The sequence below is a fragment of the Phodopus roborovskii genome, unplaced genomic scaffold (genome assembly GCF_943737965.1).
Source record: "Phodopus roborovskii unplaced genomic scaffold, PHOROB, whole genome shotgun sequence".
Lineage (NCBI taxonomy): Eukaryota > Metazoa > Chordata > Mammalia > Rodentia > Cricetidae > Phodopus > Phodopus roborovskii.
In genome coordinates this window covers 12095039-12120440 of record NW_026125052.1, presented here as the reverse complement: position 1 = coordinate 12120440, position 25402 = coordinate 12095039, and the positions used below count along the sequence as shown (strand labels likewise).

At 44.5% G+C, this 25402-nt stretch overlaps 2 protein-coding genes across 2 annotated transcripts in view; one reads left to right on the top strand and one right to left on the bottom strand.

Moving 5' to 3' along the window:
- Positions 1–9450, bottom strand: part of Skap1 (src kinase associated phosphoprotein 1) — a 282052-nt gene extending 272602 nt beyond the window's left edge. Inside the window, exon 1 of the mRNA XM_051173521.1 lies at positions 9307–9450. Within this exon, the coding sequence (XP_051029478.1) occupies positions 9307–9352 (46 nt within the window). The 5' untranslated portion in view covers positions 9353–9450. The remainder of the gene's footprint in view (positions 1–9306) is intronic.
- The window catches only part of Cdk5rap3 (CDK5 regulatory subunit associated protein 3), a 720787-nt gene that overhangs the window by 422905 nt on the left and 272480 nt on the right, over positions 1–25402 (top strand). The gene's annotated exons all lie outside the window — the stretch shown is intronic.

Here is a 25402-nt window from a genome sequence, read left to right as displayed (position 1 = left end):
GAGTAGCAACAAAATAATTTTATGGCTGGGGGTAACCACAACAAGAAGAACTGTATTAAGGGGCCACAGCGTTGGGGAAGGTGAGATTCACTGCTCTAAAGGATGAATGGGGCCCTCATAGAGTCCTTACAAGTCTCCCCTCCTGTGAAAAAGCAAAGATGGACCAACAAGATAAGCAAACTCATGCTTGCAAATTTTCACATGGCAAGGAAGCTGGAGGCTGGGTGGGGGCGCGACTGGGTTATTTGAACTTCATTCTGAGAACAGTGTAGACGTTAAGACTATCCAGACCTCTGAACTCTTGGTGAGAACTTCCTCCTGGGGAAACCCACAGCGCTCCTCCAGTCCCAGGTCATTTTCAAGGAGCAGGCTTCTCAGAGTGCCACACTGTACAGGTCCCACGCCTCTACAGACGCTCTGTCCTTGTTACCTAGACTTAGAACAGCTGTTGCCAACCAGGATCCTTCAGGAGATTTTGACAATATCTGAGGACATTTGATTGACACTAGTGAGAAGGCTACCTGCACCTAGTGAGTAGAAGCGAGGATGCGGCTGAACTTTCTAGAATACATACACAGGACAGCCCCAACCACAAAGTCTTTTCCAGCTCAAACTGTCACTAGTTTCGAGGTTGAGAAATCGTGGTTTAGACCTATCTTCTTCCTCAGTTTCCCCAAAACACTATTCACAGGACAAGCCTGTGAATGTGGAAGGGAGACATCTTTGGCTGGAGATGCTGGTGGTGAGGAGGGATATCCTCGTTCCTAAGTGCCTCTCACCTGTTAGCGGTGGTCATATCCTCTAGCCCTCTGCTCTAGCCCTCTGTTTGATTTGGTTCCAAGACTTTCGCCTTCTTAACATCTTCTCCCTTTCTCCTATACAGACCAAAATCAAAGACATTTTGTTCCTGGCTAGTAGCTGCAGCCTAACTATCTGGTTGTTTCAGCCTTCAACTACTTGCCTCACATAACAAAAGAAGTGTTTTTCCAGCAGGAATAGGGATTGTGGGGATAGAGGCTCACACCTGTAACCTCAGCACTCAGGAGGCAGAGGCAGGTGGACCTCTTCAAGTTTAAGGCTAGCCTGGTCTACATACTGAGACCCCCCATCTCTAATAATACTAATGATTATGGCAATAATAATAATAGCAATAGTGATGATGTAACTACCTCAACAATGACACTTCATTTCCTAAAAGAAAGTCTAGAACTAGCTATTAAGATTATATTTTTAACTAATTTTATTAAGTATAGTATGCAGGCAATTTTTAATCATTTTAAATATAGGAAAAGGTGATATGTTTTAATCTTACCATCACCTGAAGATCTTAACATGCCTAGTTTTTTCATGTAATATATCCTACAGAAATCTTATAATTTCTGCAACATTTGTTCACACTTATTTCCCTTTTATTTCCAAGTTCATTGCTTGCTTTTCTGGTTTGTCAATGCTGTATTATAGACTAGGTAACTATAGCAGCTGGCTGTTAGTAGTAGGAATCTCTATGTGCCACTGTTTAACCTTACTGTTTGGCTTGTATATGAAACATAGGACAGACTGAGCTCAGGAACAGAGTCATTTTGGCATTTGAACAACAAGTCTTCTTGAAGATCAATAACTTCCATAGGGTAATTTATGAAATATGTAAATTCTCATCCTGGGGAGCTGAGGAGATGGCTCAGTGGGTAAGAGTGCTTACTGCAAAAAAAAAATATGGGGTTATGAGTTCAAATCCCAACACCAATTTTAAAAATAAGCCTGGTGTGGTCATGCATGCATATTTGTAACATCAGCACTAGGGCAGGGCAGGGGAGAATGAGTGGATTACTGGGGCTTCCTGGCTTCCAGCCTAGCTCCAAGTTCAGTGAGAGACTCTGCCTCCTAGGAATAAAGTGGAGAGTTACAAGGCATGAAACAGCGTTCTCTAGTCTCTGCAGGCATACCTGCATATATATGTGGTTGGCACACACACACACACACACACACACACACACCTTATCTAGGATATTTGCCTATCATTGTTGACATTCTAATATTAGTATGTTATGGGAAAATAAGCTGTTAAATCACATAATAGGAGTTTTACTAAAACATATTCAGTAGTAGATTTGAATTTATACTTAGTTGAACTGTGTAGTAGTTTGAATCAACTAAGATATTATATATTATAAGTCAAGTGTGAGAAGCATGATGTGGCATACCTAAATACCCACAGAAAATACCTGACACCAGATGGAGATATGGCTCAGGAGTGAATACTTCAAACTATCCTTGCTCTTGCCAAGGGTCCAAGTTCAGTTCTAAGCACCAAGATCAGGTGTCTCACAACTGCCTATAACTTCAGCTCCAGGTGATCCAGCACACTCTTCTGGCCTTTGTGAGCATCTGCACTCACATACACATAACCCTTACACACACACACACACACACACACACACACACACTTTAAAATATATTTAACTCTATTTTGTTCATTTCTTTTGGTCCTGGTATATTTTTTGCCAGACACTTGTTCTACCACTGAGCTACATCCCCAGGCCCCTAACTGAACATTTTAGCCTGTTTAGGAAGGTTTTCTCTTGTTTCTGCTATGCTGTGTATGAGATCCCAGGGGTGGCTCTGGCTTACTCCTTTGTCTCTGTGATCTTTCATCATTTACCTCTATACCTGCCTGTCATCTCATGGCAGGAGTGCTGAGATTACAGATGTGAACCTCTGCATTTGATTTTTTTTTTTTTAATGTGAGTTCCTAGGATCAAATCCAGTTGGTCACCAGGCTTGCAGAGCAACTGAGTCAAATCTCCAGCCTCCAAACTGAACTTCAATAAACTTACTTAGAATTATTCTTCCCCTAAAATATTGTTCCGTTCTAATAACTTCTTGTGTGCCTCTTTATTTACCATTATAAATTCGTATTTCCTACCCCTCCTTCCATTCCTCCCAATATTCAAATCGCCAGGACAGGTCCAAAGCTCATTATCTAGCATTGAAGGAGCAGATTCTGGCAACTTATTCAAACAATGGAACACTACAGAGCAAAATGTGACAGCTCTATACTCAAGCGTAAATAAATCGTAAAACCAATCGCGGAGTATAGATACAAAAGAGCATCTGAAATTTTAGAATGTATTATGATAGAAGTCAGAATGATATCTCTGAGGAGGGTAACTGATTGTTGAGGAAGAGTCTAGAAGCCTGGAAGCTTTTCTATGTTGAACTGAGTAGTGGCTACATACGTGTATGTATGTTAAAGTCAAGATTTGAGCTGATGGTGTAGCCAGCCATGGTTCTAGTGAGACCCTGCCTCAAAAAAGAAAAAGAGAATCAGTTGTCAAATCAAAAATGTAATAGTAAGTCTTAAAATGAGTTCTTAACCAAATAAAAGTCACTAGCATGGTGGTGGCCAAGCCTTTAATCCCAGGACCTAGGAGGCAGAAGCAGGTGGATCTCTGAGTCTGGGGCCGGCCTGGTCTGCAGAATGAGTTTCAGGATAGCCAGGGATACATAAAGAAACCCCGTCAACTCATTTTTCCCAATTATGGAACTTTTATTTAATTGGCCGGTAAACAGAGAAGACATTTCCATGAAGACTGCCGGGAAAGGGGTGGGAAATGCAGCACTTGGGTTTTAGAGGTCTGACTTTGAAGTGACTCCCAGACTCCTGCTGGGCCGCTAACTCCCATGCACCTGTAACAAGGAGTTAGGAATTCCTGCTTGTTCCTACCAGAGACCATGCTGAGAGTTCACACAAGCTGGACCACTAGTGTGTGTCTTAAAGAGACAGTTATGAGATTTGCTTAATATCAGTAGCCTGGAATCCAGTGTTTTCACCGTGTCCTAGGGGTGGATTGCTATGGTTTGGGCGGTGTAGTTTGCCAGGCTTGACCGGCTGGGAAGGCTACATGGATGCTCTCTTATGACACATTATCAGCCAGATGGCCTGGAATGGGCTCCTAGAAAGCCCTTCTCCTCTTGGTTTCTTTTCCTCTCCTCCACAATCCAAACCTTCCCTACCCACTCGCTTCTCATAGGCTCTCCTTCTGGAGGGGGATCATCCGCCTCTAAGGCTTTAGTTGCTTCTCAGTGTTCCGACTGACAAATCTACAGCATAAACTAAATGTGTTCACTTTATTTAGGAAAAAAAAAGTAGCTATCATTGAAAACTTAAGAGGAAATGAGGCTGAATTAGCATATTGTTCCTAGAATTACGTTTAAATCAATAAATAGATTATTGATCCTGGTGCTATTGCACAGACTTTTAATCCCAGCACTTGGGGGGCAGAGACAAGGGCAAGTGGGTCTCTGTGAGCTGGAGGCCAGACTGATCTACATAGGGAGTTCAAGGACAGCTAGGGATATACAGTGAGACACTGTCTCAATAAAATAAAATGGACTGTTTCCTAATGTTCACTTAGACATTTCCTTATGGAAACAACGTTATCTCTCCAGAGAAAGAAATCCATGGATTACATGGAAATTTAACAATTGTTGATTACAGGAGATTATATGCTTTGTGTTTTCTGAAGTTTAATAGTGAAAATTATTACTTTTATAATCAGAAAAAATAGCATTAAACAGAATCACACTCACATCTTAACACTCAAGATTCAGTCATCTGTCTATGAGACCACGAGTATCAAAAGTTGCCCAAAAAAGAAAAAAAAAAAAAGGTAAAACAACCAAACACACATCACAAAACCCATGTCGGAGAGCCTACCTGTTTACCAAGAGAGCCACTTTTCGATGTCGAGGTGTCTTAGAGGGTAAAGGTGCTTGCAATCAAGGCTTATAATCTAACTTCAGTCACTGGAACCCACAGGAAAAAGCTTCTCACCCCAGCACATACACTGTCTGTCTGGCTGTCTGAACACAAAGCAGAGTGGAATGTGGCTCAGAGACAAATCCTGGACTAGCATGCCCAAGGTCGTGGGTTCAGTCCCGGCTCCATACAAACAAATAAATCAGAAAACAACCATCACAAGGCAACCCAGGAATAATGATGGCAGAAACAGCCTTGAACAATAGACATTCACTATCATAATGCTGGGTTTAAAAGTATTTCAGAGACTGAAGAAACAGGGAAAGTTCCTAGTTCATGTTTTAAAAGAATTGATCAAGTTAGACTGTTTAAAAGAATCTTCACTATCCAGAGCAACTCACTGCTTCAAGTTGCTCGTAGTTAGAGCTTTGCCATTTTAAAAGGGGTTTTACACTTTCATCTGCGTCTACTGATCCAAATCTGGAGAACTATCTAGAAGGCAATGGCTCATGGTAGCTGAAGTTTAAAAGTAAGTAACCATTGGGATGTGAGGACCAGTGCTAGGTAGAATCACTGCAGCATCCCACCGGGGATGTTTAGGCTTCAGTCCTTGTTCCAAGCCACATGGAGGCACTGGCTAGGCAGGGGGTCTATCAGCTATCAGGGTGAGGTCAGCAGGCTATACTCAAGGGAGTATCTGTTGCACCTGGTTCTTGATTAGAATGAGAGACAGAGACAGAAACACACACACACACACACACACACACACACACACACACACACACACACAGGGGTGGGGGTGGGGGACTAGAAAGACCAGGAAAAAAGACACTACGTTTACATCTGTGCAACAAAGATTAGCAAACTGCCAGCACTCCATTGTTTGTTTTCAGCACAGTTATCACAAAACAAAAGCAGAAAGATAACTTCTACATCTGAAGCCTGACTACTTGAAAACAGACCTGAATATTTCCTCTTCTTTCAATAAAGCGGAAGATGTCCTGTTTCCTTATCTGTGTCGTGCTTTATTCACTGATAGGGGACCAATTTCTGTCCCTGCAGCTCGATTGGAAGAGGCTCTATCCTGAACTTCTCCACACTTTGTCATTTACCAAAAACCCAAGAGAGAATTTGGTTTTTGTTGTTAATTTACACTTTCCACACACCCTCCCATAGCTAAACAGGAAAAGCAATTACACCTGTAGTTAATGGCTCTTTAAACCCCTCATTCCACTGGGCTTCTTTCTCTCCTTTCTTTCTTTCTTTCTTTCTTTCTTTCTTTCTTTCTTTCTATAACTATTCTTTCCTGATTACAAAAGTAATACATGACCTTTGTCACAATTCAACCAATATAAATATATATGTATATAATAAAAATCATAAAAATAAACAAAAATCATTAACCCCACCACACACACACACACACACACACACACACACACACACACACACACACACACACAGCTTGTTGTCCCTAAAAGGAAACTGTTAAAAGCTTGGGACACCCTCATTTGTACTTTCTCTGAAGCTTACACAAACACATATGATGTATGTAACTTTTGTTGGCTTTTTGCTTTCAAGTAAAAATGGGCCATTATATGGACTAATCCGTACTTCACATTTTAGTCTTAAGAACATGAAATGGACACTTTGCAAACTAAGACAGATGACAAACAGGCACACAGACAGGACAGGTCTCCTGCATTCTTTGTAATGGATGCAAACCAAGATGGATGTTCCATAATTCATTCAACTGTCACCTGCCTTACCCACCTCATCAGCATCTAGGATAAACTTTTGTATATATATTTCATGTCTTTAATTTCTATAACAGATTCCTAGAAGTAGGATTCCCATATCAAATGAGACATCTCCAAATGTTTAAAATTTTATACTTAAAATTAATTTTAGGCCCTCTCTATGTAAAATTCTTGATATAAACCTTTCACAGTTCTTTGCATATTTTATTTTTTTAAAGCTCACACTTATATCAAAAAGTATCCCTGTCATTTTATGCTCCTGTTGTTATAAATAAATAAATGTTTAAGCTATGGCCATGATGGCCAGCATTAAATCACTGTGCAAATGCTTATGGCTTGGTTTATGAAAGCAGTAATTCATGATGGAAACTCCACCCCCATGTAGTCTCAGCTTTCATATCCTGTGCCTCCCTCCCACTGAGCAACCATGTGGAGATCAGGACCTACATATTTTCTAATTGTTATCCGTTATCTGTTAGAAAGTGTGTGGTGGGAGGAGACGTGTAACCAGCCACAGACAGCGAATTGATGGCCATTTTGGATTTCTAATATCCACAAATTGTTTGTAACGCAACAAATCATTTTGCTGGTTTACACCAGAGACTGCATTCCATTAAAAAGAAAATAAAAACCTATAACCAATATGTTGCTATTATCACGCGAACCTTTCAAAAGCATACTCTTCAACCACTTTTCATTAGAATCTTCGCTATATCCCACTTTACATTAGCCCCGCCCACACACTTCAGATTCAAGACAATAATTACAGGCTTTAAAAATAAAAGGTAAAGTGGCTTTAAAGAAATTGTTAACCAGCGAAGCTCCTTGAAATGTAACCTCGGACTCCTCCATCTATTCTAAAGACCGGAGCACTAGCAGGGATTGTTAAGACAGCAAGTTTGATACAGAAGTATGTGACATGCAATTAATCTCCATTCATACCCTGCTCTGCTTGTCAGCCAACAAAGGTTCTGCTTTAGAAGGAGATCTGAAGACTTCAATTAAAAACAGTCAGCTAACAAGAAAATAATCTGAGCTAAAGGGAGGTGGCAGGTGCAGAAATGAGTTGTTTACCAAAGTGTCAGTTTTGAACAATAAAGAACTGCACGTCAAAAATGTCAAAAGAGTGGATTGCATCGCAAGCCTCTGAAAATAAGAGGGAGTTCTCTACCAAAGCTGTGCATGAGACTGAAGCATCTTTTAACAAGCTCGTAAAATGGGTTTCCTCTCTTAAAATGACTGACACCGATAAAAAGAAACACTCCGCACTCCGAATTTAAATCCGAGGGTAGAATTAAACTTGTGGCCGCAGTTCCTTCTCTCAACACCAGACAATTACAGCTTTTCTTTACGTATCTAAGACTGAACCAGCAGCCTCTCTTTAGATACCTCTACCCTCCAATCACTTTTTGTTACTACAGTTTAGATTTCACTTGCTTCACAAGCTAAGTGGATCTGAGATGGTTTAGAGAATGTAGCTCAGTAGCAGACCATTTGAAGAGCATTCAAAAGGTCCTGTGTTCAACCCGCTAGGATAGCTCAGTGGGTAGAGGTACTTTCCGCCAAGCCTAAAAGCCAACACCCAGAAGGTGGAGGAATCAAGCCAACTCCCAACAGCTGCCATCAGAACTACACACACACACACACACACACACACACTCAAAAAATATAAATAAAAAGCTTTTTAAAAACTAGATTTTTTTTTGAAACATCACCTCAAAAGAAATGGCCAACTGACAGCTCTTACAGAGAAACAATCCAAAATAGAAACAGTGCTACAAACAGAAACCAAAAGCACTAGCCAAATCCTTGATTAGGAGGCATTTATACCAAGATAACAAGGTAATGGAGATATAAAACCAATTAAATTGAGAGAAACTGAAAAGAACAGGGTTTGCCAAAATCATGACCTGCCCAAAGCAGGCCATCTGTTAACTATGTGTCAAATACATCGCCTGGATGCCAAAAAGCTTAATTCTGAGCAGTTCCCTCTAGAGACCCTTATGCAACTGCAGATTCCAGGCCTCCATCCTCTAGGAAGGTCAGTCATAGGAAAGCAAGTGAAACAAATTTTCATTGTGTGAGCCAAGTCCATAGAGGAAGTCTCTTTGGAGTGTGAAGAATATATGTTGAGTGTCAAGAGACCATAACTAAAGGACCATTTAGACACCTCAGTTTGAAGGTGAAGCCATCACAACAGGACTCTTCTAGAAAGGGGAGGAGGCTTCCCTTGGGTCTGATGACAGCCCTCCTAGTCTGCAGGCTGATAAAGGAGGCCTTGGGTTCCCACACTTGTAAGAAGTCTCCTGACAACCAGGCTTGGCCCAAAGACCCATAGAGCCCCATTGTGTGCCTAAAAGATCTCTACCCAGAAAGGATTTAGGACTTGTGTGAGGTGAAGAATCAGGACTGGGGAGGATGAAGGTTAATCACTACGATGCAGCCCTCAGGGATTCCTTGGGAGACAGATTCAAGACCAGACAAGGTGTCAGGGGACACCACGCACCTGCCCCTCAAGACCTTAGAAACCTAGAAGTGATGCCCAGTGATGTAGATGCCTAGAAAGAACAGAAAGATTATAACTCAAGGGAGGATGGGAGACTGGCCTTGGGGACAAGGGTAGGATTGGGGACTCTGGAAGCCTGCAGCTTGCTTATATTAGGTGAGTGATAGGGCTGAAGGGCTAGTGCCCTGGTGTTTCCTCTCATGCCTTAGTCCCAGCACTGACTGGATCTCCCCGGAGGAGGAGTCAGGACAGAGGTCTGGCACTGAGCCGCCAGTAGTTACCTTCCAGGAGCCAACGGATCTCCTCCGGGAGGGCAACAGCCTGCATTTGGAGCGGCGGGAGGGCTGCCTCAGGAGAAGGCTGGACAAGGGACGCAAGGCCTGTTCCGAAAGCGGCCGGCGGGCAGAGGGAGGCGAACTAGCAGCACCCGGGGCGCCTGTACCTCGGCCTCGGGGACCCAGCAGCAGGGCGGGTCCGCCGGCCGCGCACTCAGGAAGCGGCGCGCGCAGCGGGCTGTGGGCGCGGGGACCCTGGGCGCAGGTGCACGCTAGGGCTCGCGCCCTGACTGAGGTGGCACACAAGGTCAAAGGTGGCCCTTTGAGACTGGCACCAAAAGAGTACCTAGACTCCAAAGAACCAGCGGTCTTGCAGGAAATGTGAAAGCGCTGAGCGATTTGACCTGAAGGAGGCAGGTTTAAAAGACCATAGTGGTTCCTGAATTGGGTGCAGAGGCAGAATCCAAGAAAGAACCTAGTCCTAGCCGAGAGGATATAGTGCCTCGGTTGCTGATCCAGCTCACTGTCCGGGGTTGGGGGAGTGGGGAGAGTCGTGCTGTTAATCAGGAATCCCGGTGACAATGCAGATCCCCAACATTTGGCAGAGTCAGCATCAGAGGGTAACACACACACACACACACACACACACACACACACACACACACACACACACACACACGAGAGACAAAGTGCCCCACCCCAGGTGAAAGTCTGTGAGAAGAGGGTTGGGTAACAACTCTTTCTCTCTCAGAGAAGAAGAAAAAGTGATTGAGAAGATCGCAGGGCTGTGCCCTCTCCCTCCCAAAGCACAGTCAGTGCCCAAGTCTGAGTTGCACTTAGGTACTGAAGATGTTACTACAGTGTGAACTTGGGCAAAGGTACATGGGACCCCCTGTGGTATTTCTTACAACCACCTTGGAGTGTGCAATTACTCCAAAATTGGTTGGCTGGTTGTTGTTTTTATGAGCCAGGCGGGGTTGTGCATGCCTTTGCTTGTTTGTTTGAAGACAGGATTTCTCTGTAGCTTTGGAGCCTGTCCTAGAACTGACTCTATAGACCAGGCTGGTTTTGAACTTACAGAGATCTGCCTGTCTCTGCCTCCCGAATTAAAGATGTGTGCCACCACCTACCACCTGGCTTCTTGTTGGTTTTTTTTTTTTTTTTTTTTTTTTTTTTTTAATAAAACGGGCCATGAAGAAAATAGAGCGGCACTGAGAAGAAAGGACTGGGAGTGGTGATGGAGGGCATGAGGGAGAGAAGTAAAATGGTCTGTGTGTCAGCCTGGGGGTTGAGGGTGATGCTGGTTTCAATGTAGAAGAAGCTGGAGCAGAAAGAAGGAACTCAGCACAAGGCGGAAGCGCAGGTCTCCTAGAACAGGCACCCACACACATCCCAAGAAGATGCAGTCTCCAGGCTAGGAATTTCACTCTCAAGGTGTTCAGTAGTTTGTTTGTTTTTTTTTTTTTATCATATCCTGGAAAAGAATGGTACCTTGGTTTCAGGGCCTCATGACCCACCTAGAAGTTGCAACAAGTTCAACTGAAGGGGTAGAAGCTGGCCAGGGGTGCCAGGGAGCCTGGCTCCTTGGTACTGCTCTTTATCGCGAAATTCTAGCCATGGGATTGGCTGTCTCTTCCTCTGGGGTGTTTTTCCCATACCTTGCTGCCCCCCACCCCGATAAAACTGTCCTATAAGTATTTGGGGGTGCATGTGTGTTTAGTAGTGTGGACTATGTGGGCATCCCCAACTGTTCTCATACTCTTCATAAACATAAAACTGTTCTTTAAAAGTGGCGGGTGCAGCCTTCCCTCTACACCACACAGAATCTTCCTTGATTTTTCTTTCAACAATGGAAAAAAAAAGGACGACCCCTCCCTCTTCCTTTAGTAAAAGGCAGAAGGTTTCTAGGATCTGAAGAGAACCCAGAGCGCCTCCCTCCTTAAATAAAAGGACTTGGGCAGCATGGTCATGTAGGCCCAGAGCTCATGAGTTGTTTGACAAAGGGCAGACCCAGGCCTTGCTGCCTGTCATAGCTCACTCACACCTAGGAAGAAGCAAACATTCACAGGGTAGGTAGGTGTTCTCTATGCATTTCTCCCCCATGTGGATCTCTGGGTTTTAGAGAGATGGAGGTAGAGGGAGTGTGAGTCAGGTATGTGCGGTGGTGACTGGCAGTTTCCAATACACCATTGTCATGTTGCATCAAGGTTCCTCATTGCAGACAGGAGCCTGCCTCCACACATGAGTGCTGCCCTCCTTAATCATCTGAGGACCTGGCTCAGCAGTCAGCCTCACTCCTAATGACGTTCTGTTAAATGGACAAATTCCTTTGAAGCCTTGTCCTTCTTTGAAATCCAATTTCGAAGGAAGCCAAATCTGATTGGGGGTAGCCATGGAAACGACATGGAGGAGTCTTACAGGAGGTGGAGAGAGGCAAAGCAAAAAAAAAAAAAAAAGTGATAGTCAAGAGTCCTTTACTGCTCTGTCGGAAATATCAAAGAGATCTGGAGAGGTTGGCAGCAGGCAAGCCCCTGCCCCGGGTCCTGTTCTGTGTGGCTGGGTACCATGTGGCTGTCATGGAAGAAAGCAGCCAGCTGTCTCCACACACAGGCAGCAGTCCAGATCTGTCTGCCTTCCTCTTCTTCTTCCCCTCCCCCACCCAACTCCAACATCACCCCCTTCTAGCCATCACCCCTTAAAGGCAAACAACAAAAGAATGACAAGGTTAAAATACAAGGCCGTCACAGATAAGAGGTCCTAGGGAGCAGAGGCCATGAAATTAATCTGAAATTCCTTGTAATTAGATAAGATAAGGGTATCTAGTGAGACGCAGAACAGCCAGAAATGGAGCCCAGCCACACAGCATGCAGAATACGCATGCCCTGTCCACTGGGACTTCTCACATGCTGACAGCAGACAGAAGATGCAGGGAATGGAACCCAGGAAGGCCCCTGGGCTACTTGGAGATGCTGCCTGCATGTCTTCTTGCACTAAGTATGGGAGTCCAAAGGGCTCCATCAGAAACAAAAACAAAAAGGCATGGGGCACCTGAAATGCCACGGGGGGGGGGGGGGCGGAAACAACTGCAGGCAAAGCAGGAGCTGGCTGGCGCTGTTCCGCCCTGGCCTCGGTGGGTCTGGGAGGACACTGCAGAGGGCAGGCTCTAAGGCTCTATCCTCAGCCTGTTATCGATCTTTGAACACAGGTTCACGACATTCGGCAGGACTGACGTCCACCCTGTGGATGTCCGCACCGCATCTCAGTCTCTCCACCCCAACCCCATCAACCAGGTTTATTGACTCTCTTATTGACAACTCTAAGGCCTAATGAGGACAAGAACTGCACACTTCATTAAGGGATGTGGAAGGAGAGATGATCCATGTAGTCAGTGCCAAAAACTATGCTTTTCGAGGGCTCCGGAAAGCAACGCGCATCATGCCATCTTGAAGGTGGAGAAAACAAAAATGGTAACGTGGGCACATCACTTCCACCTGTCTGTGGCCTTAGAGTGCAGAGTTTCCACCAGAAGCCTTACTATTACTGATCAGCTAACCCTTCGACTTAGCAGGGCACTGTTATACACACACTCACAAACATGCACCCTCAATGATCTCCCTTTCCATTTCACACTCCTAAATTCTCTGCTATAGGAAACAGTAAGGCAGGTTATCACAACATATCGGGACACGATCTGATAGCAGGTTCTCATTGAGGTCCAGGCTGAGAATATATGAGGGACAATTAAAATCCAAGGGAGCTGAACATGGTGGTATATAGTGTAATCCCAATACTCAGAAAGCTAAGGCAGAAGGATTGCCAAAATTTCAAGGCCAGCCCAGGTTGCATAGTTAGTCCAGGCCAGCTAGGTATACACAGTGAGATACTATCCCAAAAGAAAGACATGGTTAGGAGATAGCTTAGTGAATCAAGTACTTGCAGCATAAGTATGAGGACTTGAGTTTGATCTCCAGCACCCACACAAGAAGCTGAGCATAATGGTATGCTCTTGCAATCCCAAAGCTGGGGAGATGGAGACAGGCAGAACCTGAGACCTGATGGGCATCAAGCCTAGCCTATCAATGAACCCCAGGTTCTAGTGAGAGATCCTACCTCAAAAAACAAAGTGGAGTACCACTAAAGAGCAATGACACCCAGTGTTGACCCCAGGCCTCTCCGTATATGTATATACAAGTGTATACACAGAGGAGGGGGGAGGAAGAGACAGAGAGAGAGAGAGAGAGAGAGAGAAAATAGGGGAGAGAGAAGGAGGAAGGGAAAAGGGGGAAGGGAGAGAGGGAGGGAGACACAGAGAGAGAAAGAGAGAGAGAGAGCACGCTAAAAGAATCTTCATGAGGATCAAAGTCAAGATTTGGATTAGGGGCTACCAGAAACTGTGCTGGCATTAGGATCCCAGTGCTAAAGTAAAATTCTGATGGATCAGAACAATACCTAAGATAAATACAACGGGGTGGTTCTGGGAAGCAGTTACTGCGAATCCACTTAAATAGTAACAGAATTCCTTGTCTGCTCTCTTTATTATTGCATTTCCCTCACACTACCCCACCCGCTGTAGACTCTGCTCCCACATTAGACATCCCCCTTGGGCCCAGATGAGCCCAGCAGAGGACCAGGAGGCCAAAGAGGTTGCTGGCTCTGACTCTCTGCCTTTGATTGGTTCTCTTGGGAATCTGGAGGGGGTTTTGGCAAGACTCAGAGTGTGACAGCCTCAGCCAGGTGAGGCAATGCTCTGAGTTAGATATGCAGGCAGGCAGTCTATGGGCTTAATCTACTTGACAGGCCAATTTTGTGGGCTGGACATTTGCAGGCATGATAACTTCAGAAAACAAGATGAAGAGGTAATCATGTCTTGGTGGGGGGTGGGAATAATTAAGGTATCTCAATGGGCTTTGCTTTCCTTTCAGTGGTCATTTTAAAAGATTAAAAAAAAAAAAAAAACTTTTTCTAAATTCCTTCCCTTCCTTCTAACCTTTCTTCTTCCTCAGTCTACCACAGGTCTTAGGATTCAGGATCTGAGCAATGAAATCCAAGGTGTGAGAAGAGGATTGTTTAGAAATTGGTAGGAAACTCTGGCCAGTGAGGGACTGGGGTCACCTGACTAGGGTCATCTGACCAGGGTCACCATACTTGCAAATATAATTAGAAGCACTACTGGGGACAGAGAGGAAAATAGCCACAACAGAACATCTCAATACAAGAACACAGGGGACAATCCCCTGCCCCAGTGGATGTTATTCAGAATGGCATTACACATAATATTAATTTAAAAGGGAACTATTTCTAGGTTGATGAGATGTCTCATCGGGTAAAGGTATTTGCAATGCAAACTTGACAAGCTGGGTTTCATCCCCAGAACCCACAATGGAGAGAACCAGCTCCTAAGGTTTGTCCTATGACCGCTTCATGAGCTCTGTGACATCCAAACATACCTGCACATGCACGCACACACACATACACACATAATAATAATAATAATAATAATAATAATAATAATAAAATAAGCCTAACTGAAAAGATCTTTAGATCCTTAATATTATTATTTTAGTTAGTTTTTTGAGACAGGGTTTCTCTGTGAAACAGTCCTGGTTGTCCTGGAACTCACTCTGTTGTCTTGGAATGCACTCTATAGACCATGCTGGCCTTAAACTCACAGAGATCTACTTGTCTTTGCCTCCCAAGTGCTGGGATCAAAGGCATGTGCCACCACCACCCAGGCGTTCATTATATATATGTATGTATATACATATAGTGTGTGTGTGTGTGTGTGTGCGCGCGTGCGTGCGTGCGTGCGTGCGTGCGTGCGTGCGTGTGTGTGTGTGTGTGTGTGTGTGTGATTTTTAGAAGAGTCTTACTCCAGCTGGGTAGTGTACTCTGTGTAGCCTAGGCTGTTCAACCCATGGCAATCCTCCTGCCTCAGCCTTCTGAGTGCTGGAGTTACAGGCACATGTCACCAAGCCCAACTTTAAATCTCTGTTCTTAGACACTTAGAGCTTAGCATTTACGACATGACACTCTCAGGCTGTGCCATTTGCTTCTCCTGTTTGGTCTTCCCTCCTCCTCTCACCCCCCCTACTAGAATTCATGATCCCACCCTCTCCCACCACTTTCCAGATGCCCAATCTCACTGTTTCCTCTCCCCTTCCATCTTTCCCTCTATCTGCAAAAGCAGAATAAAAAGGCTTCCTTCTGGCTTGCAGCCCTCCCCAGCTCGCCCTTTCTTCTCCCCCTTCCTCTCCCTATCACCTTCTGTTGCATCTTCCTCTTTCAGCTTTGGGGGCTTTCTCTCAGCTGGCTGGCCCACTCCATTCTCACCGGGTGTGGTGGCACAGGTCTGTAATCCCAGCATTCAAGAAGCAGAGACAGACAGGTCTCTGTGAATTCAAGGCCAGCCTGGGTTTCATAGCAAGGTCCAGGCCAGCCAAGACTACAGAGAGTGAGACCCTGTGGCAAAAGCCAAAAATAAATAAATGATCTCTGTTTCTATTTCGGACAGCCATGTCCTCAAGTCTGCTACTTGAATAAATTACTAATTTTTCACTGTGCTTAAGTTTCCTCATTATCCGTGATGACGATAATAACAGTGTTTCAAAGTTGGTGTAAAGGTTCAAGAGGCGTGCGTGCCTGTGTGTGTGTGTGTGTGTGTGTGTGTGTGTGTGTGTGTGTGTGTGTTCGTGCCTGTGTGTGTGTGTTTTACAGTTGCCTACATTGTGGTGGTTGTTTCATCAGTGTTAGCCAAACCATCCACGCTCTGACATTTGACTCTGCTTCCACACTACAGATCTATCTAAGGAGTGGCTCTACAAGATGTGGGTGGTGGTAGTCCCCAAGGATGAGTTTTTCTCCTTAGGAAATTAGTTTGTTTTTAAGGAGATGGAGCAAATGTGGCTCCCTTAGCACCAGGTCCTAATGAATCAAAGTGATGAGATTTCCCTGCCCACCTCCAGAGACTTCCTCTCTGCCTTCTCTATTCTAGAACATGGGTGGTACCCTCCAAAGAGAAACCCCTGATTTAGAAGTCATGTGACAGCAGCTTCCCCTTTCACTCCCTGTGGCAGGAACCATGGTCCCACCACAAATACAAACTCTGTAAAGAACCAACAGAAGGCAGATTGTGTACTATGTGTAGGCTGCAGGCAGGACAAAGCTCTAACAAAAGTATGGAATGGGAGAGTGGGGCGGGGCATGGCAGGGAATGGCGATGGCCCAAGCCCAAAGCTATGAAAAGAGGGGAAAGAGAATCTGGAGGAAACAAATGAAGACGACACAGAAATTATAAAAAAGAAAAAAGGAAAAGGACCCCATAGTTTGGAGGATTAGATGTAGATTCACTGAATTTCCTAAGTTGTAATTTCAAGATTTAATGGCTTCTATCCCCCAAGGACTTTGAAAAGCTTCAGAGAGCAACTGTGAACCCCTGAAGGAAAGGTCTTCAGCTGATTTGATCTGCTGCTGTACTTTTTAGCCGACACACTCTCAATGTGATGACATGTCTTATTGAGTAATGTGTGATATTCCGCATCGCGGGACTATTGATGCAGAATTTCCTTTTCCCAAACTCAATATTCCAATCAAAGACTGTTGCATCCCCTCATCGAGGCCATCCACTTAATGACAAGTTGTAAGGTGCATATTGCAGAATATTCCTGTTCATTTTATGCTCACAGTGCTTAAAATCTCCTCTAAACAGCCTCTGCTCCCAGCCTATTAAGGTGTCTGTTATCTACACTACATTCAATGGTGTGGAAATAATTGTCTTCACACTAAAGGGGGAAAAAAAAGATGGTCACAAGCCGAGTCAGCATTTGTGTTCTTTTCTCCCTCTGTTGAATCAGGTGTTATTTACCTCTCCCAGCACCTGGGACTCCTGATAAGTCACTCCCCTGGTAGCTTTTTCCAGGACAGTGCTGTGGGGTCTTTGGAAGAACTAGAGATCCTTCATAAATGATATTGTTATCAGCACAATTCACACTGCCACCAGATGTACAAAACCAGAACCAAGGGCATTCGGGCAAACGGGCCTTCCCCAGCTCCAGCTGGTCCCTCTGATGAGTGCTCACAAATGAGAGAAGGAGTCGGAGAAAATAGGGCTCTGCTCACCATGAGGGCCCATGTGTTGGTGAGAAGATGCTTATATTTCTACAAAGGTAGAGTCCTTTTGTGGTTGCACTCCTAGCCTGCCCTCCTGAATCTTTGCCCACTCACAGGCCCTCCTCCCTGCAAACCTGGCTCGACTACAAAGAGCTGCCTCTTAGAGATGCATTTCTTCATCTCATCTCACACAGGCTGGTGGAGGAGAGCAAATGCCCGACTTCGCCTTTAAATATCAACCACACACACAGACAACACCATGGCAGCCTGAGAGGTTTCCATGGTGACAGAATGCAGGCCATGACCTCTGTAAATGTAATCAGAGCACTGGGATTGGTGTGTGAGACAGGTTTAATTTCTCCTCCAGTGGAATCTCTGTGGTCCAGGCCATACGTAGGTTTTATACATTGACAGACAGCCTGCTGTCCTCGACAGGGCAGTTCTGCATATGGCAATCCCCCTGCCCCAGAGCTGATGTCTACTCTGAACAGGCTTCAGGATGTAAAATGTTGCTCAGGATTGGAACAGCAGTCATAGCAACACCTGGCATTCCTACCCAGCATCCTCAGGAGGTGGGACTGTCACTTAAAGGAGAAACAATTACAATGCAAAAGCCAGACTGAAAAATGCAAAGGACCAGCCAAGATTTTCATCCTTCCTCTAACACCACAATGGGCCTTAAACCTTCAGCTTCCAACATCTTCACCTTAAGGAAGAAGACACCCTGGGAAGGGAAGGCAGAAGACCTCTGTAGTCCTAGAGGAAGACAGTACCCAACCATGCTTGATGGGGCAATTCAGCTACCCCTGCTGAAGCCCTGACCCAAGAGGTGAATTTTCCATATCACTGGTGTCAGTACTGCTGTGAGAGAGTGCAGGGGTGGAGGAAGGGAGCCTCTGTAGGCCTCCTTCACCCCTCTACTTATTTGCAACCAAGGCCAAGATATAACTCTGGCCTTGGGAAACTAGCTTTTCACTAAACTGATGAGATATCATAGCATCCAGGGAGACCCCAAAACCTCTTTCCTTAAACCCCATTTGTGCTCAGCAAAGATTCTCCCTCCATCTGAAGACCAGCATCCTCCACTTCTGTTTCTGAGACATTGGGAGACTTCATTTATCAGTCAACCTGCTTCTCTGAGTCTTTCACAATTGCACTCTGAGAAACATGCCCATGCGCGCGCGCACACACACACACACACACACAGACACCAGTATGGGCTAGGAAGACATCCATAGGGCTATATGATATGTTTTCCCTCCCAAAAGCAGCTGACCCATAGATTCCCTTTTAGAAACTCATAGTTTCAGATCTGGAAGAAATTTGAGAAACCTCATAAGACAAAACCCAAAGTTCAGACTAGAGAAACAGGGTGTCTATGTTATAGCAAACTAGTGGTGGAGCCACAGTGGCATAAGGGACCCGCTCTGCTGGGCCGAGTGCCAATTTACCTCCTGTGTGTCTTTGAACCTCAAACCGAAATAGGAGGGAAGTGGGGGAAATTTCAAAAGTGGTTGCTGATACATTAGAATCAGGAAACGGTGATTTGGCTGAATCTACAGATGATAACTGTACCACTTCCTGTGACAACTGATGCTGGGAAAGAACGTTCTAGAAAACAGTGACAAAACTGTGAGCTTCCACACAGCTGGTCCATGCCATGTGTACCTTTTCTTTTGTGCCATAGAGGAGAGGGTGAACCTAATTGCTCAGAGGTTTTATTGTTTGATATCCAGCACAGAATCCTGAAGTCAAAGAATAATGAAGTTTATAGTGACACATGGTCTGACACTGGATCTCTTGGTTGTTGAGTCACCAGACCACCTAAGGCAGGCTATTGGGTTGTCTTTCTTTAGTATTAAAGGACCCAGTTCCTAAACTGTAAGTGAAGAAATGAGCTTCCTTCCAGTTGCTGACAGTAATGTGTGTCTTCTAAGCAGTGCATGTCCTCCCTGCTCCAGAGTAACAACATCATCGTGGCAAGCACTGAGAATGTGTCCAACTCCCAGGGGCTAGCACAGACTCCAGGCTAGAAACAGCAAAGCTCTTCCTAGTGTTTTAAAAAGGAAGACCAGGCAGCCAGCTATGTTTTATTCACGTCAACCCAAGATGTTAACACTCAAGCTAATAGAATAGCTCAGGGAAGGCCAATCCTGCCATTTGCACTGACGGTAACATATAGGTTTAGTCCTTCAGTTTCTTGCAAGAAAAAGAAACAAAGCAAAACATTTCTGTCCCTTAGAACTTTTGTTAGCCAAATTCCAAAATGGCCCAGAGCATTCCTGTAGTCAGAAAGAGAGCACAAAATGCTAGTGTGGCTTCCTTTTTTTTTTTTTTTTTTCTTCCTCCCTTCGTCCCCTTCCTTCCCTCTCTGCTTCATTCTTCCAGCATTTATTGAAACAGTATTATGTTCAGAACACTAGGACACTAACATGTACACAACACAAAGTGTGCACTCTGGGGATTGGAGAGATGGCTCAGTAGCTAAGAGCACTGGCTGCTCTTTCAGAGGATTCGGATTCAGTTCCCAGCACCCATCTCAGGAGGCTCAGGAGGCTCATGATTGTCTGGACCTCCAGTTCCAGAGGCTACACCACCCTCTTCTGGCTTGTGTCATCACTGCATACAGGTGATGCAAACATCCATGCAGGCAAAATACCCATCCACATTTTTTTTTAAAGTACGTATTTTTAGATTTATTTTTGTATGTATGGGTAGTTTGACTGCATGCATATATGTGCACCATCTTCATAGCTTGTACATGAGGAGGTAAGAAGAAGGAACCACAAACCCCTCGACTGAATTGTGGGTAGCTGTGAGCTACCATGTGGGTGCTGGGAACTGAACCCAGGTTCTCTGCAAGAGTAGCTAGTGTTCTTAACCACTGAGCCATAACTCCAACACCAAGATATATATATATAGATAGATAGATAGATAGATAGATAGATAGATAGATAGATAGATAGATAGGAGATAGGAGATAGAGATAGAGATAGATAGATATAGATATATAGATATAGATATGTTCAACCTGGTAGTTGCTGTAAATTCTCATTCCTCTATTGAACCCAAGCATGATCACCAAATCCTGCATATTTTGGTCCTGGAAACCTGACTATGGCAACTTTGGAGTGAAGAAACCTCCCATTCCTCCAAGCCTCTCTTGGGGAAGGCTTTGTCACTCCCATGGCCCTGAGGAGTGGGGTCCTTGACATGGTCATGTTCATGTCTACAATGCACATTCACTAAGAACTTATTATGTCATATGACAACACAGTTTGCCTTAAAGACAGAAACTCTTGTCTAATTAATAGGCTCGGTATTTACGGAGTGCTCAGAGATGTTTAGAACCAAACAGAAATTCTCAAAGGAAATATGCAGTTCATGATTCACAACGTAGACTGTGAGGTGCAAAGCACAGTCCATCCAGTCTGCAAGAAAGTGTGTTAGTCACCAGAGCCTTAGCTTTGAGTAAGGTATCGTCTCCCAAAGTCTGAGCGAAAAGGAGAACACTCCATCTATTTCACTTCAGCAGACTTGGCATGTGCCAGGAACAGTGTCAGAAGGTAAGAATTCATAAATAAATAAGACAGGAATTACCTGGAGGTCTAACATGTCAGGGTATTCACACTCCTTATCCCATTAGTATGTGTCAGGTTATCAGATTAGTCACAGTCCCGAGGAACTGATATAGAACACTGGCAGACAAATTTTGATAAGACATGAAAGGAGGAAATGTCCAGGACACTGAATATTGCACAGGCGAATTCAGGCCCAGGTGAATGTTAAAATAAACCCAAGAATTGGGTACCAAGGAAGGATGGGAAACAAACAGAATTGGTAAGGAAGCCAAGGTGTGTGTGTGTGTGTGTGTGTGTGTGTGTGTGTGTGTGTGTGTGTGCGTGCACGCGCGCGCCTATGGAGGTCAGAGGTTAGCATCTAACATCTTCCTCAACTACTGTCTATCTTATTTTTTTAATTTATTTATTTTTATTTTATGTGCATTGGTGTTTTGCCTGCATATATGTCTGTGTAATGGTGTCAGACCTTGGAGTTATAGATAGTTGTTGAGCTGCCATGTGGGTGCTGGGAATTGAACCCTGGTCTTCTGGAGGAGTAGTCAACACTCTTAACAGCTGTCCAGCCCCATCTATCTTATTTTTTGAGGCAGAGTCTTGAATAGAAGATACAGTTCGAAATTTGACAAAATTTGTTGCCTACCAAGGCCCAGGGATTCATTCTCCTGTTTCTCCCCCAAAGATGCACTCACTGGCAAGCCATTGTGCCTAACTTTTTTTTTTTTTTTTTTTTTTTTTTTGCAAGAGTACTGGATATTGAATTCAAGGACTCATGCATGCGAAGTGAGCACTTCACTAGCTGGGCTGTCTACCCAGTTGTAGCGATATTTTGTTTATGATCTAAAAAAGCTTGTCTGAAGATCAGAGTGCACACACACACACCTAAACCACTAGTTAGCCTCAGAAGACAGGCAGTGGTGGCCACACACTTAATCCCAATACTTGAGAGACAGAGGCAGGTAGATCTCTGTGAGCTCAAGGCCACCCTGGTCTACATGAGAATGAAGCAGTCTAAGAGAGAAATGGAGCTCACACCTGTGATCCCAGCATTTAGGATGACACACCTTTAATCCCAGCACTAGAGAGGAATATAAGGCAGGAGCTCAGTGCTGAGCAGGCTGAGGTTTCAGTGGGGAGCATTGCAGTCTGCAGTCTCTCTGAAGACAGGATGGCCCCTTTGGTCTGAGCTTTGATAGTGGCTTAGCTGCTTTTCTTTTCTGACCTCCAGCTTGAACCCCAATATCTGTCTCTGGGTTTTTATTATTCATGCTACACCCAGTCTCCAGTTTGTTTTTACCTAGAAGCTCTGCTCATTGTCTTCTGGCGTCTTCCCACCTTTGGCTAACCATACAGAATCCCTGGCTCAGTCCTGGGCTTCCTCGGCAGCTTTTCTTCGTGCTAATAAAAGTTTTAATATGGTCTCCATTGTCTCTCAGGTACTACCAGGCAAGATCGCTTTAACAATTTACTTTAAAGTCCATTGGGTCAAAAGCCTTCCTCTGTCAAGTGCAATTACCTCAGCCCTTTCTCATGTCTTTCTGAGGTTTCCAGTGTTATTGCACCGATTTGTCCCTCTTCTCCCACCTCCACTGACCCATTTGCAGCCTGTTTGTCCTCAGCTCATTTTCGGAGAGCCTGTTCCGAAAGGTCATAGGGCCTTTGAGGTGTGGCCCTGTTTACTTTCCCTGGTGGAGAGGTTCCATCACGAAGGGACTGGGTTAGGAGGACCCAGGAACAGCCCCATGCTGCCATCCATTCCCATTTCGCCCCTGAGTCTGGCCCATCCGCAGATTCCATCCTTACCCCTGTGATTTTCATTGTCAGTGTCTCCTTATCTCTCCAACAACCTGCCTTCCTTAAGGGCTCCTTGTCAAGACTCTTGGTTTTAAGAGATAAAGCCCAAATCAAATAGCCTTGGGGAGAGAGGAGAAGTTGTCCTAAGATGCCAAGGAAGAAATGAATCCTTAAACATGAAAGGAATACATCTAGGCCTTAAACACGGCTGTTTCTCAAGTCCCTTGGTTGAATAATTTCCTAAGCCATAGTTCACATTCCCATTGACCCAACCTGATCAGCTGTAGCCATAAGTGTGGTGTAGTGTAGGAATGTACAGCTCCCACCGAAGTCAATCAGGTATGACGGGCAGAGAGAAAAAAAAATACTAGACTACACAGATTGTTAAATCTATATTTAAAATGGGTGGATTTGATGACTAGAGAATGCAGTCTGGGCTGGAGAGATGGCTCAATGGTTAAGAACAGTTGCTACTCAATCATGAGGACAGGGGTTTGGATCTCAGCATGCATATAACAAGCCAGGTATCCAACAAACAACTGTAACTGTAAGGTATCCCACAAACTGCAACTCCAGTACTGAGGAAGCCAGTGATCTCTTCTGGACTCCACACATGCACAGACACATGCACGCATGCACACATGTATGTGTGCATACATATACATAAGCATCATATACATACCTATGTAAGTAATTAGGTCTTTTTAAAAAGAAGAAAATGCTACCTACCCATTACATCCCCTTACTCTTCCTCTCTCTTGGGATATTTCAGAATCACTGCAGAAAACATTAACATTTCCTTGCTCGTAGGAGAGATGGCTCCGTGATAAAGAGTTCTTGTCATTCTTGCAGAGGACCCAGATTTATTCCCAGCACCCACTTTGGGCAGCTCACAACCACCTACCTACAACTCCAGTTTCAGGGGATCTGAAGCCATCTCCTGGCTTCCATGCATACTGAAAACACATGGTACACATAAACTCATGCAGAGATGTATAATAGTTTTAAATCTTTAAAATCCATTTTCTTTACATGACTTTTTGGCCTTGAAAATGAAGGTGTGGCTACATACCAGTCATAGTAGGTCCTTACTCCATTCACTAGAGGCTTGGCATCCACCTTCATGAAATTCTGCTACACAGTGTTATGCTCTTTACGACATTGCTGAGAATGTATTCAGGGTGGACCTGGATTCCATACAAATAAATTTTTACCTTATTCTTGACCGATGTCTTGACCAATTATCTACTTCTATCTAACCCATTGCCACCACCCTGGTCTAAGCCATCACTCTCTCTTGCCTTGTAGCCTTCTCATCTTAGGCTGCATGGTAATTAGTTTTAATTGTCAATTGATTAAATCAAGAAGCACCCATGTGGGGCTGGAAAGATGGCTCAGGGGTTAAAAGCACTGGCTGCTCTTCTGGAGGAACTGGGTTCAATTCCCAGCATCCACATGCCAGCTCACAACTATCTATAACTCCAGTTCCAGAGGGCCTGATACCTTCACACCAATGCACATAAAATAAAATTAAATTATTTTTAATAGTAACACTCATGCTAGGATATTAATGAAAGACATCTTCAGGTGTGCCCTTCAAGGCATTTCTAGAGATGTTTAACAAAGTTGGGAAGTCCCACCTTAAGTGTAGACAACTCCACCCTATAAGCAAGGGTCCTAGGCTGAATAAAAGGGGGAAAGGGAAAAATCCAGCTGAGTACTAGCATCCATTCCTCTTCCCCTGTCTCCTAGTTGACACCACAGACCAAGATGGCCCTGGTGCCATGCCTTTCCCACCATGATGAACTGTACCCCCTGAAATGTGAGCCAAATAAATCCTTAATTTGTTTGGGGTTTTCCTGGGGTTTTATTGTTGTTGTTGGTTTGGTTTGGATTTTGTCAGGTGTTTGGTCACAATGTGAAATGTAGCTAATAGACCTACAACCCCTTTTTCTATCCTGTACCCAAATACCTCTTTTTAAAGGGGGTCTAAAAAGGTGGCTCATGGGGTAAAAGCACTTACTGGTCTTCCAGAGGACCTGAGTTTAATTCACAGCACTCATCCAGGTTGTACACACCTTCTGTAACTCAGCTTCAGAGAGACCCAACACCTTTACCTCTGCAGGCACCCTCTTGTGTGCACGTATCACATATGTGTGTGTGTGTTGTGTGCATACACACCCTCAGCTACATATCCATATCCATTAAAAATAATAATTAAGTCAGCTTTAATCCCAGCACTTAGGAGGCAGAGGCAGGCGGATCTCTGTGAGTTTGAGGCCAGCCTGATCTACAGAGCGAGTATCAGGACAGCCAGGGCTACACAGAGAAATCTTGTCTCAAAAAAAAAACAAATAATAATAATTTAAAAGCCTATTTAATTTTCCTCATCTACAAAAAGCTTTAGTTACTTTCCTAACTCCTCAATGTGGTTAAGAAGTTTCTACCATCACCGTCATCACCATCACCAACTCTGTCACTGCACTGCCACCATCACCATCTCCACCACCACCGTCACCATCTCCACAACTGTCACCTTCTCCACCACCATCACCATCTCCACCACCACCATCACCATCTCCACCACCACCATCACCATCTCCACCACCGTCACCATCTCCACA